The 13572-nt window shown below is 39.1% G+C and overlaps 1 protein-coding gene across 1 annotated transcript in view; it reads left to right on the forward strand.

Moving 5' to 3' along the window:
- PGM5 (phosphoglucomutase 5) overlaps window positions 1-13572 on the forward strand; it is a 68605-nt gene that overhangs the window by 31528 nt on the left and 23505 nt on the right. Inside the window, exon 7 of the mRNA XM_009093975.4 lies at window positions 12083-12198. Within this exon, the coding sequence (XP_009092223.2) occupies window positions 12083-12198 (116 nt within the window). The remainder of the gene's footprint in view (window positions 1-12082; window positions 12199-13572) is intronic.

Consider the following 13572-nt stretch of genomic DNA (forward strand, 5'->3'; position numbering starts at 1 on the left):
CCTAAGGTGGGTGAGTATCCAGCTGGGCTTAAATCAGTAGTCCTCCCACAAAGAGTTTGGCTATGAACTTTGTAGACCTGCCCCTGAGAAATGCAGCACAATTTTTTCTAGTGTCCTTTCTTGTTTATTCTCATCTTGCCATGTCTCTGTTTTCCTGCACACACAGCAGAAAAGAACACTATTATAAATACCGTACTTAAAATAAACGCTTGCTCTTAGCAAACTCTGATACAGATACTCAGTCTGGATACAGGCATTCAGATTGATAGTCTGGGTTAGTTCTAACCACAGTGGATTCATTCTGAATTTTATCATTCAGTGGAAGAGAAAGAAGAGATCAGTGTTGGTAGTGTGATAAGTTCAAGTTTGAAGAAAGAATTTTAAAATGCACTTATTCCTAGTAAAAGGTAACTAAGAGTAATTTCTAGCAGTTAAAAGTGGATTCACTGATGTAATTCTTTGTAATGAGAGCATAAATATTTCCTATTAAATTAAGGGTTTTGTATTATGATTAAATTACCTTTTCTTTAAAAAAGGCAGGCTTGGCCCAACAATGTATTTAATACAGATGAACAAGACAGTGCTCCTTAGTAACTCTACTCATAGAAAACTCCACATGAGTCGGTGTTTATTCAATGAATTTTTATTATTATTGTACTAAAGGCTATTGTCTAGGAGTTGCATCCATTTTTCATTCCTTTTGGAAGATCTGCTCCATGCTAAAATCTGTTGTTTTTTTTTTTTTTTTTTTTTTTTCTCTAAAGCTGGCAGAATAGGTTTAGGTTGTGATGGTTTTTTGGAGACTGCAAGGAATTACTTGTTTTGTAGTTTGACCTACCCTGCATTCATGCTGACAGCAATATCCATACTATAACAGTCTTACTGAGCAGAAGCAGATGTCACAAACTTATTGGCCAGTTTCATGTCTGAAGTAAGTAGCTTGTCACAAAATCCATGGTGGGATTTTTTTTAAGGCTGAATTTCCTCAAAAGGAGGGATAGCTCTCAGTTTATATATGTAAAAACGTCAATTAAATTGAATTTAACATTTTTCTCTTCAGAGAACCGTTTTCTCCTATGGAGTCTCATTGTTAGAACTCTGTATTATTGCCCAAATTTCAGAGGGGGACTGACAGGCCAAAGTTGTACTTAAGGCCTTAAAACCTAGGCCTGCATATGAGGACTCCACCAGTGTAACTTCCTAAAAGTGATTTAATTTTCCAGAAAGCAGATTCTTTAATGGCTCATAGTGCTCCCAAATTTGGGATGGTAACAATCTCACTATAATATGTATAACTTGCATTCACTTGATAGTTTTAACCCTGGCAGTAATTTCATACCTTGGTCACCACCACAGTAACCTGTTTGCAGCATCTGCAATTGTGGGGTGATAAATCCCAGCTTTGCACGCTATCTGCTTCATGTATATTTTAAAGGTGCACTAACCACTCTGTTCACCTGTGAGTTCTGCATCAGTGGCAGTTCACTCCATCACAGACCAGTGAGACTAGGCAATGTTCATAAATAGTGTCTTTGCACCTCCTGCCCATAGTGGACAGGGTTATCACATTAGTTGTGAAGCCAAAGGCAGATTCAGCAAGGAGCTGTGCTGGCTATTTTTAGCTTGACCACTTAATCCCCTGAGGAGGAAGAGGCAATGGCTTTCTGCAGTCCTTTCTCAGAGATTTGATTAGAGCTGTGCTGCAGCTTTTGACCTGCTTACAAATGCATTTCAGTTCTGCAGTGCTCCCCTGTCTCTGTATCTGGCTGTGCAGTTAGGTATATGACTTTACTTTTACCCTTTGGGATAGAAACAGAAAGTTATCTGTTAGAATTGGACACAAATTAACTTTCCATTATTTTTTAAAGTGTCTCAAGTACTTTTGAGAGTGCTTTTTTGTGTGTTGCACAAGGTGCTTGTAACATTTGCCTGAGGTGCTGCAGAGCTTATGTAGGAAAACTTGATGGTGTAAAATATGGAGCTGTCTGTTTGCACCGTGACCTACAGGTGGCAACAAGGAATATGATGTGAGGCGTCCTGTGGGGAGGGACATTGGGGAACCTGAGTTCTGGGATAAGGGCTTTAGTCATCCTTGTGATGGCGCAAGTCTGCTCCTAAGGAAGACAGATGAAGTCCAGTGAACTTCAGGGGGCCAAAGGGAGATAAGTTTTAAATTTGTTTGGTTTAGCGGTTTAAAACCAAGTGTCTGACTTTCCACACAATATTCCTTGGGTATGGTGGTGGCTGTGCTGAATAGGAGTTCCATGCAGCTCAGTTGCTCGTTTGTGGTATTACAAGACACAAGCCAGGTAGATTGTATTCATGGATTTGTTAGCTAAGCTGATCAAAGGAGAGGCCTGGACTAGTGCTAGTGATGAGCTCATTAGAGTGGTTAAGATTGGAGACTGCCTGGAATGTAATGACCATGCCTGGGTTGCGTTTGTGATCCCAAGGAACGTGGGCCTGGCAAGGAACGTAGACTGGATGCTGAATTTTAGAAAAGCAAACTTCCAGTTGTTTAAATCATTAGTGAATGTGATCCCCTGGGAAACTGTCCTTAAGGAGAGAAGACCAGACCATAGCTGGCAACTCTTTAACTCTTCTCAAACTGAGGAAGCATATCCTTGCTCAGCCATTCCAGTTTCTGTCCTTCTCTCTTTAGTTTTCTAAACACTGGGATGGAAAGCTCTTCAAAGAAAAGTGATCTTTTATTGGAAGTGCATAACCAGTGGAAGCAGGACAGGTGACCTGGGAAAAGTACAGAGATACAGATTTTACGTGTAAGGATAGGTCAGGAAAGCTAAGACACAGATGGAGTGGGACTTGGCAAAGGATGTGAAGTAGCAAGAGAGAATTCTGTAAGTACATAGCTCAAAAAAGGAAGACCAAAAATAAAGGTCATGGTAAAAGAGAAGGAAGAATGGTGACAACAGAAATGGAAAAGTCTGAGGTACTCAATGAATTCTTCGCCTCAGTCTTCACTGGCAGTCAGGCTTTTCACATCTCTCAAGTAACTGAACCTCAAGGTGAGGGCTAAGGTAGTCAAGTTCATATCACTGGCAGTGAAGAATGGGTATGAGACCACTTGATGGAGCTAAATAGGTCCAGGTCTGTAAGGCTGATGAGATACACTCAAGGTTCCTGAGGGAATTGGATGATATTCTTGCTAAGTAATTCTCCATCATATTTGAAAAGTTATGGTGGTCAGACAAAGTCCCTGGAGACTAGAAAAAGGGAAACATCACTCCTGTTTTTAAAAAGGGGAGAAAGGAAGACTGGGAACTACAGACTGGTGAGTCTCACCACAGTGCCTGGGAAGATCATGGGGCAGATCCTCATGGAAGCAGTGTTAAGGCACATGCAAGACAAGGAGGTGATTCGAGGCAGCCAGCGTGGCTTTACTAAGGACAAATTGTGCCTGACCAGCCTGGTGGCCCTGTATGAAGCAGTGACTACCATGGCTGACAAGATAAGACTGACAGATGTCATCTACCTAAGTTTGTGTTATGCCTCTGACATGGTCCCACATGGCATCATAAAGAGGGGTGGACATCAGGGTCAGGGAGGGGATTCTGCTGTTGTGAGATCCCACTTGCAGTGCTTCATCCAGTTCTGGGGTCCTCAGCATGAGAAAGGCGTGGACCTGTTGCGGCAGGTCCAAAAGAGGACCATGAAGATAATCAGAAGTCAGAAGCACCTCTCCTGTGAGGACAGCCTGAGAGACTTGGGGTTGTTCAGCCTGTAGAAGAGAAGGCTCTGGGGAGACCTTGGGGAAGCCTTTCTGTACCTAAAGAGGGCTTATGAAAAGATGGATAACAGCTTTCCATATGCGCACATAGTGATAGGACACGGGGGAATGTTTTCAAATTGAATATGAGAGACTTAGATTAGAAACTAGGAAACATTCTTCACTGTGATGGTAGTAAGGCACTGAAACAGGTTGACTAGAGAAGTTGTGGACAGCCCATCCCTGGAAGTGCCCAAGGCTGGATTGGATGCTAGAGCAGTTTTTAGTTTTTGCTGTTGAATGATTTCAAAAGCAAAGAAAGGCCAATGTGAGACTGAGAGGCAGGAGAAAATACTGGAACAGTTTACTGGCACAAGTTACGTTAAATGAATGCCAGGAGGCTCCATTGATAGAAAGCTAATTCACATAGTACTGATTAGAATTTATTGATGATTTCTGCAATTATTAGAAATCCATTACTCAGGACTGTTGTCAGCCAAAAAAAATTCACCTGAAGTTGCCAGTTTTTGAGACAGAAACTACCCCTGAACACCAGAGCTTGGTTCAGTGTACCTTTATTCCACCTCTATAAGTACTTTAGTTAAAACATTACAGGGGTTCAGAAAAGGAAAACAAAAAAAAAAAAATCCAAACTTATTTAGATGCTTCATAGTTAAAGTGTCTCCAGATGTATTTGTATTCTGCATTGTTTTATTTTATATGAATGTTCTCTGTGAGATATAGCATACTAGAAAGCAAAAAGCAAGGGAACTTGTCCACTACATATTTTTTTCTCTGCCACAGGGTCCTGACAGCCTCTCTGCCAGACGTGACAGCTTACATCTTATCTTAGTGATGTCCTGGTTATCTGCGTTGTGTGCGAGGGCTTAGCATTCTGCTTTTTGCTTAATAAATTAAAGCCTGGGAAGGAGTAACACTGTAATACTTGACCATATAAGGGAGGTGACTTTTAGTTCTGCTCCTTGCACAATATCCAGTTGAAGCCTTTTAAGGAAAGGTGGTGCAGACAGAGTGAAAACATCCAGAAGCAGAGCATCTATTTCATGTTATAGTTGGTGCCAGTGCTCCTGCTGTCATTGCTACTTTTGTGAATTTCTCAAAGTCTGTTGCAGTTGCATAGATTAAAAGTGAAGACATAGAGATGGGTTTAAAAAAGAAAAGTTATAACCATTTGGTTCATGTCTCTTGCATCCTAAGAAATAGTAAGAACGAAAAGAGAACTGACCAAAGGTGAGATTAAGTAGACTTCAGAAACTGAAAAATGAAGTTGCAAAGAGCTCTCCGGCATTGGGAAGAAGAGACCAAAAAAGAACAAGTGAAAATACCATGCAGTGAGAATAGGATGTGACCCTGTGGCTAATCAGGGAATGAATATGTTGTCAAGAAAGTTAAAAAATAATTTGGTGGTTTTTGCAGAAGAAATTTGAATGTTGAAGAGAGTGCGCTAAAAGAATTAAACCATTAAATTTTGGTCTTGTTGCAAGTACACTTGCAAATTCTGTAGTATATGGTTAGAAAACAGCCAACCAATCTCTTTAATGAAGAGATAGCAAAATTGATGTAGGCAAACAGAAATCACTTGTGTTGACCTCAGAAGAGTCCAGAGTGTTAGAAAAAAAGTCCAAGCAACGCAGGCAGTAAAATACCAAATACAAAGGTTTGTAGGCTAAGGTTAGACCGTGTGAAGACTTATTTTCAGCTAGAGAAATTATCTTCTTGATAAATCACTGAGATATATTTAATTATTTGCATGAAGCAAAACTACAGAAATTGAAAGAAAAACGGTGTCTATTAGTTTCAGTCAATTAATAGTCTTGTCTTTGAAATAAAATAAACTTCAGACGTAAAATCAAATTAGTCTCTTATCAGCTGGAGATTAGATAACAAAGACTACTTCAGTGGCTAAGTAGAGATTTAGAAGACCTAGTGAGAAACCTTTTCCTTCTATGTCCATAGTAACTCTGAAAGAAGCCATTGCAGAGGTGTGTTCTCTTTTGGAGTGCTGCTACAACACACTATCCTTCAGTGGCCCACATCTGTCCCACAAATTCCTTCACTAACTCATTGTTAGTGCCTGTCAGTGCTTACTGCTCTGCAGAGGAAGACACACGGTTCTCTAAATTACAGCACCTTGTTTACCTCAGTGCTGGCACAAGACAGAGAAGCATGATTGAAAATTAGTGTGTCCATGAAATGCCAGTCAGTGTTTTGAAGCTTTTTCATCCAGGTGCCTATTAGCATCTTTCACATGTCAGCTGATACCTACAGGTGGTGGAAGATGGGAGACAAGGACATGCTATAGCTGCTTCTCTAGTGTTTCTTTCAGTAATACCTTGTTTCTTCCTTCAAGTTCAGACTCCAGAATGAAAGCAGTGCTCCAGTTTACCCTAGAAAGCATTTCACCTCCAGTACAAATCTCTAGCCAGTCACTTCCATCTTTACAAGTTCATGAGACCTGTCAAAGAAGGCCCTTCCCCCAGTGTTGTGACCTTTATCTTTGTGGTGAACAGGCATCACAGCTTTGGCAGGATGATTCTGTCTGATTGACTGATCTATTCTTGGAAGTTATAAGAGTTTCACTGGCACAAGAAAGTCAGCTTGCTGCAGGCTGTTGTATTTGAGTGATGTATATTCACTGGGGTATTTTTGTGGCATTGTAGTGATTAGGTTAGAGAAAACTTCCCTCTGACTCTTGTTAATGTAAGTCAAGGTCTTTCTGCTGGTGTCATAGGTGTTTTGCTAGTGCAAAACCACTGTGTCTGGGAGATACCATCAAGGACCACTTTGTTTTATGAGCCTACCTGTGAAAAATAGTCTGTTGTGTCTACTGAAAACTGAAAGAAAGTTATCACAAGGATCTTTAACAATTTAAATAAAAAACCCATGTATTTTAAAAATAAAAATATTTTTTACACAGTCTAGCAGGCTAATATTTTTAGAACTCCAAGGAAAATAATCTGGGCTACCAAGAGTCCTGTACCGTCTGTTTTCCTTGTTAGGTGACATGTAGATGGCTATGAAGTATGAGGAAGAAGACCTGGGATATTTAGATGTGCAGCTGTACAATATGCAGTCCAGTTGCTTGGTAAAGTTTTCCTCATTAGTCTGTTAGGTCTTTCAGGAGAAATGTTAGAACTAGCTGTTAGATTTTTTTTTTCTGTCAGGAAATTTTAAGAAAATCTAATCTTTATTAGAAGACTATAATTGTGTTCATTATTAGCTTTATTATGAGCTGGCCGGCTCATGCTTTCATGAGAGGTCATGGTTTATGTGGAGGTCAAGAATTGACTTTACATTTCTGTTTTGGTACTAAGCTCTCTCATAATTTTGTTTTCTAGAGATGAAATAACTCAAACTGATTTTCAGCATTGCAGTATATACATTCTTCTTACATTTGAAAAGAAAGTGGTCAGTCAGTATAGGTGGTGTGGAACTAGCTCTTCAAAATAAAAATTACTGTGAAAATGTACAGCAGTAGGAAGGTAAATTTAACAATGGGACTGTACGATAATTTATGTTCCTATTGTCACTTATTTTGTTATCTCCACATTTAAAAGCATCAGCTCCTGCTTTTTTTAAAATTCACAAAGTATAATTTTAAATAACATAGGTGATTGCAAAAAGTACAGTCCACTCTTTTTTAACTTTTTTCTTCTTAATTAGTATTTCATCATCCTGGGAACATAAATGCCTTTAGTTCTGATATGGGCAGACTAACTAAGGTTATTCTAAGGTTATGACTAAGGTTACCTTTCACTTTGGTTCTAAATGTAAATACTCTGTTTCCTAGTCTAGCAAGGGGCAATTACTGCCAAACACAGACGGAAGAAACTTGACTGTATAATCTCATTGATGTAGTGAGCACTTACACTTCTTAAAAGAAGGCAAGACAGTGTAGTGTTTGAAGTCAGTCCCATGAAATGTCCAAGATGACAAGAACCAGAATGTCCATGGTTTGTTGTCTTCTTTCAACATAGTTCATACTCATGGAACATATAAACACAGGTATATCAACTGTGTGGTTAGATGTAAATAGTTAGTATTTACTTCAGATAGACCAGGGAAATGAACGTATTTATAGGGCATATTTTCCTCAGTTTTTATTTCAAATTGCTGGAAGTATGTTCTGTCCATTAAGTAGTGCCTTTTAACAGCCAATACCTACAATATGAAGGGTGATACCTCAGAGCCTGAGGTATCACCCTAACCTGGTGCACTGCTGCATCACTATCTTGTTGATGATGCATTATACATATCTAAGGATATATAAAATTTACTGTGTTATCTGAGACTTCTGCAAGATAGATACCACTTCTAGGACTAGTTCAAAGACTCACTTCCTGAGAGGAGTAGTATCCTCTCTCATCAACAGATCTCATACAGACAAACTCTTTACATTTATTTGACTTTACATTTCTAACTCCCCAGATTTGGGGGTTCTAGTGTAAGTATACAGACAGAAGAGAAATTTAAAAAGCTGTACATGAGTAGTCTTGGTCAAACTGTCCTGTGAAGGTGCATTTCTAAAAACATTGTAAAACGTAATTAATGGACCTATGATTTGTTGAAGATAAAAATCCTTACTGTGACTCACCAGCAGTTCTTGCAGAGTTGCAAGTTCCTGAAACCCTTATCCTAAGCATTTATTTGCCTAGCATCTATCAAGCCTGTCAGGAACCCATATGCTCCATTAAATAGTGCTGCAAATGATCAGTTCAGCAGAACACAGAAAATTCTTTTCAAATTTTGGTCCACAGGGATTCTACCAGTCTCTACTGGAACTTCTTCAAAAAAATCTGGCTTCTTGTATCAATGATTGAAAGCTCTGATTTAGGAATTTTGTCTATTAAAAAGCAGATTGGTAAATACAGAGTGAAAAAAAAATTGGAAAAATGAGGATTTTTTTTTTAAATTTTTCTCTCCTGAATATCCAGTCATATTTTTAGTTTAGAAAGATGTAGCTGTAGGAGAATTAAAAATCCCTCCCCTTTCCCTCATCTAATCTCTGTTTTCCCTGGCTTTGAAGATCTAATAATTTCACCGTCACATATTAGTTTCCTTCCTCTGAGGGTGTTTTCCTGTATTTTGTGTGATTATGTGTTTGATCTAATGCAGTATATTATTTCTCAGAGTCTTCAGCTTTGAGAATTTTTGCAACTTTCTGTGGGACCCACCCCCCTCCCACCATGTTTTCTGGGGTGATTTTTCACTGTGAATGTCTATGGGCTGCATAAAGCCCTATTCTGCATTTATTGAGACTTCCAGTGATGAGTCTTTATTTCAGAAAAATGTCAGGAAGAAAGGAGTGTGCTTAATTTTCAGTGTACTTCTACTTACTTACTTTGTTGAATTATTAAGAGCCAAAAACAACAAGAAAAAGAAGGTGCATGGAACAATCTGTCATATTCCTACTGCAAACTATTCGTATTATAAACTCTGTACAAAGTGAGCCCACGTACCAACAGAAACAACATTTGTATTTTCATTGCTAGCCTACTATGTAGAACTCTTTGAAAACAGCTACAGCCTCTTGAAGCTTTTAGTGCTGGTCAGGGTAAGTCCATCCTAGGCTATTTGTTCCCTAGCTAGAGGAACATAGAAAAATAAATGGGAAAGGATTTCCTTCTCCAAAAACTGTGCTAGGATATGGGAACATTTCTGGAAGCAAACATATTCCAGCTGTATTGTTAGGCTACCTTAAGAGCCTTAAGAGAATTGGTTTTGCTCTGCCAGCAAGTTAGGTATTGCCTTCTGGTTTATTGTTTTCTCTTTTTTTGGCAGTACAGTCCTGTTTTCAGCCTGAAGTTACTGTCACACAGAGATTAAATTATTTCATTTTCTTGATTTTTTTGAAGTGTCAGACAGAAACATGTTCAGCTCTTCCCTGTGAAACCTCCTTTATGGAACAACATTTCTAAGGGTTAATAATACAGGTAGTGCTGAATAAACACAAGGAGGTATATACTTGCCCCTGTCTCTAAACTAGAGGTATGGAATATTAATTCAGGATTAAAAATTTTGGTAATACCCTTTTATTCATGGACATTTTTGTCTCTTTTCAAATAAATATCAGCAATTCTTACTCCATCTCTTTTAAAAATCACTAATTTTAGATTTAATATGAACACCTAGAATGGATATTCTTACATAAAAGAAAGGTTGATTTGGAGACTACAATATAGTGCAGGCTAACAGTGTAAAAAATTTCAAAGAGAATACTTAAGGGCTGAACTGTAGTGTCACCACTTTTGGTGGTGAATGGAACTAAATCAGCTGGTCACCAGATGGATTTAGTAGTGTTTCCCAGGGCTCAGTACTGCTGCTGGTCCTGTTTAACATCTTTATCAATCATTTTTATGAGGGGATAGAGTTCAGCTCAGTCAATTCCGAAACACCACCATCAGACCAGAATGCTGATCTCCTGGAGGGCAGGAGGGCTCTGCAGAGGGATCTGGACAGGCTGGATCATGGACCAAGGCCAGTGCTGTGAGGTCCAACAAGGCCCAGGGCTGGGTCCTGCCCTTGGGTCACAGCAGCCCCAGGCAGTGCCACAGGCTGGGGCAGAGTGGCTGCAAAGCTGCCCACAGGAAAAGGAGCTGGGGGTGCTGGTGACAGCAGCTGAACATGAGCCAGCAGTGCCCAGGTGGCCAAGAAGGCCAATGGCATCCTGGCCTGTGCCAGCAACAGTGTGGCCAGCAGGAGCAGGGCAGGGACTGTCCCACTGCGCTTGGAGAATGATATTGAGGTCCTGGAGCATGTCCAGAAAAGGGCAGTGAAGCTGGGGAGTCTGGAACACCAGTCCTGTGAGGAGCAGCTGAGGGTGCTGAGGTTGTTTAGCATGGAGAAAAGGGGAGGCCTTATCACTCTATAATTGCCTGAAAGGAAGTTGTAACCAGGTGGGGGTCTGTCTCTTCTGCCATGTATCAAGTGAAAGGGCAAGAGGAAGTGGCCTTAAGTTGTGCAAGGGGAAGTTAAGATTCAATATTAAAAAAAATTTTTCACTGAAAGAGTGGCTGGACAGAATAAATTGGCCATGGAGATGGTGAAATATTCAGGAGGTTTCTTGATGTGGCACCTGGGGTGATTATGGTGGTGCTAGGTTGATGTTTGGACTAGATGATCTTGAAGGTCTCTTACAACCTTGATGATTCTGTGATTCTCTCATTTAGATATATTTATGTACCAGGTTTTGAAGGGGTCAGTGCTGGCATATTTTGACAGTTTATGCCGTCTACTTTATGCACTTAATGTAAGATAGAGAGATATGCCATCAAAAAACAGGTGTTTTTTTGAGCAGAAGGGTGACTGCTTTCACCTTGACACTTTTAGGCAGATTGTGTTATGTTGAATCCATCTTTGATTAATCTGCTTTGCTTTGGCTTGACTGGAGTTAAAATTAAGTAAACTGTCTTGCTTCAAGAGGTATTGTTAGGTATGATAGTTGAAGAAATCAGTTATTGGTTTGGTCATTTCGCTTCGCTGTATCTCAGTTTTTACTTTCCATGCTATAAAATAGTTGGTTCTGAAACCCCTAGGCACACAATGAGAACCAGCAAATATAATTAGAAAGAAGACTGGTAATACCCATTTTGCATAAATCCCATCTTGGGTGGGTTTTCTTTCTTCCTTGTTTTTAGTCCAAGCAAGAGTTTTTTCATTGTAGTTTATAACTGGAATATTTACCAGTTTACAAGCTGGGGAAAAGAATGCACATCTAGCTTATAAGGTGGTTAATTTTGGTTCTTGAAAACACTGGCATCACCCAGATAGTGAGAAGGTTTCTTTTATTACATGATAGGAGACAGGGAAAATAATTTGAGATTCAGGTTGAGACTAAGAAAGGTTTTTAAAGAACATACTGGAAGCATTCCTGTATTGTCTTGTCTTTGAACACATTACAAGAAGTAAAAGTATGTTTCAAGCATTTTGATATTTGTCTGCCTGTATTTTGTAAAGGAGGGGCCTTCAACATGATACTTTTACTTCCATTAAAATATTAGTACAACAAAACCGTCTGGTACTGGTAAAGCCTACTGAACTGAGGTCCTACATTTTCCAAAATAATGCACTTAATATATAAACATACTTGGGTTCTGGCTGAAGTTAGGTGCTGAGACAAGGATCAGTTTTGAATGGTAGTGTTGATCTGTTCTTGGTTTTGGTTTTTATTTTTCTACTTCTAGTCCAGCTGTCAGGAGCTGGACTAGAAGTAGAAAAATGTAAATGTATTCTAGGTCTCTGTAATGAGACCTAGAATATTCCTCAACTGACCTCAGATCATATGTAAAAAAGGCACGATCTTAATCATGTGATGTTTTATTGCATGTTTTCCAGAGTGGCAAAAGTAATGAAGGTTCCAGTGTATGAGACACCAGCAGGATGGAGGTATTTTTCCAATCTCATGGACTCTGGACGTTGTTCCCTTTGTGGTGAGGAGAGTTTTGGCACTGGTAAGTAATACGTAATCAAAAATTACCACAAACCTAATTTTTTCCTGGATGCCTCAAGTCAAACCCAGGACAATCAGCAAATTAGTTCTGTCTCGTGCTGAAACAGAGAACTTTCTGTGGTTCACATCTTGAGATTCATCTTGTAAGTGTGGTGTTCAGTACTTTGAGGCATGAAAAATGTGGGAAATGGATATCCAGCAGAGGCGAGCAATCTTACTACTGCCCAGACTGCTTCTGGAGGTGCCTGGCATTCTCTTCTGACTTGAACATAATGCAGAAAAGCCTCACTGGTTCCTCTGCAAGTCTTCACAGGCTGCAGCAGCATTTCGAGGGATTTTGCCTGTATGGAAGCCACATGTTTTTTGCTATTGTGATCAGGTGTACAAAGGATCGGTATATCTGATAGTACATCTAAGAAAACTGTTTCAGGCTTTCCTTTTTAGAACATCACAATTGCTCAAGTGTCTGATAAAATCATCATTAGAAGAAATTCAGTTACATGTGAGCATTTGTGTTTTCCCTAGGTATTTCTGCCTTATCAGTCCCAGGAACCAATCAAACAACAGAATGCAGAATGAATGACAAATTTGAGCCATCAGAAATATAGTATTGATTGTAAGAAATAGAGCAGATAATTGAACTACGTAGTCTGTAAATGTACAAAAACGTGGTTTTAGATTGTGAGAATAATGGAATAAATTTCAGGGTTTATTTTTTTCTTTCCTGGATTCTGGCACAGAAATTCTTCCTTTTTGTTTATCAGTAGGGCTATATTACAAGTCTTTGAAAAAACACAGACCAAAATAACTTAATAATTTGCCTGGCCAATAGTTTATTCTATATTTTGATGTGAGTTGTATGGAGTTCTCTGTTTTGAATGTGTAATACCTTGGCTGCAGCTCTTTGTATAAAATTACCTTCCATGCAGTGAAACTTGATTACAAATTCCATTTTGCTTTAATTGACTTATGTCAAGTATTAAGTTTGTTGGTTGGGGTCAATTCGAGTGGAATGCTGCTTTTTAAAAAATAATGATACCTTTTAGCAGCCATAGATATGCCACTTCATCTTCTTGTTTGCTCTATAGTTCTGAATGAGCTATGATGGAAGAATCAAAAATAAGTTATATTTCTTTGGGTCTTATGTAAAAAGGAAGAGAATTTATATTTATAATGAATGATCATTTTCTTTTTGTAGTCGGTGGGAACCAATGTCCCATGACTGGCAAAATGTATGCCTTCACTATTTGCTCTGAGTAGCACAGGTCTGTATTGCCTTGACTGTATCTTTTGAACAGAAACTTCTCTACAGTGTGTTCTATCAGGTCTTTAGAGAAATGTGATCTGGGAAGAGAAGGGCAGGAAGATCTTGTAC

This window comes from Serinus canaria, chromosome Z (genome assembly GCF_022539315.1).
Source record: "Serinus canaria isolate serCan28SL12 chromosome Z, serCan2020, whole genome shotgun sequence".
NCBI classification, from domain to species: domain Eukaryota; kingdom Metazoa; phylum Chordata; class Aves; order Passeriformes; family Fringillidae; genus Serinus; species Serinus canaria.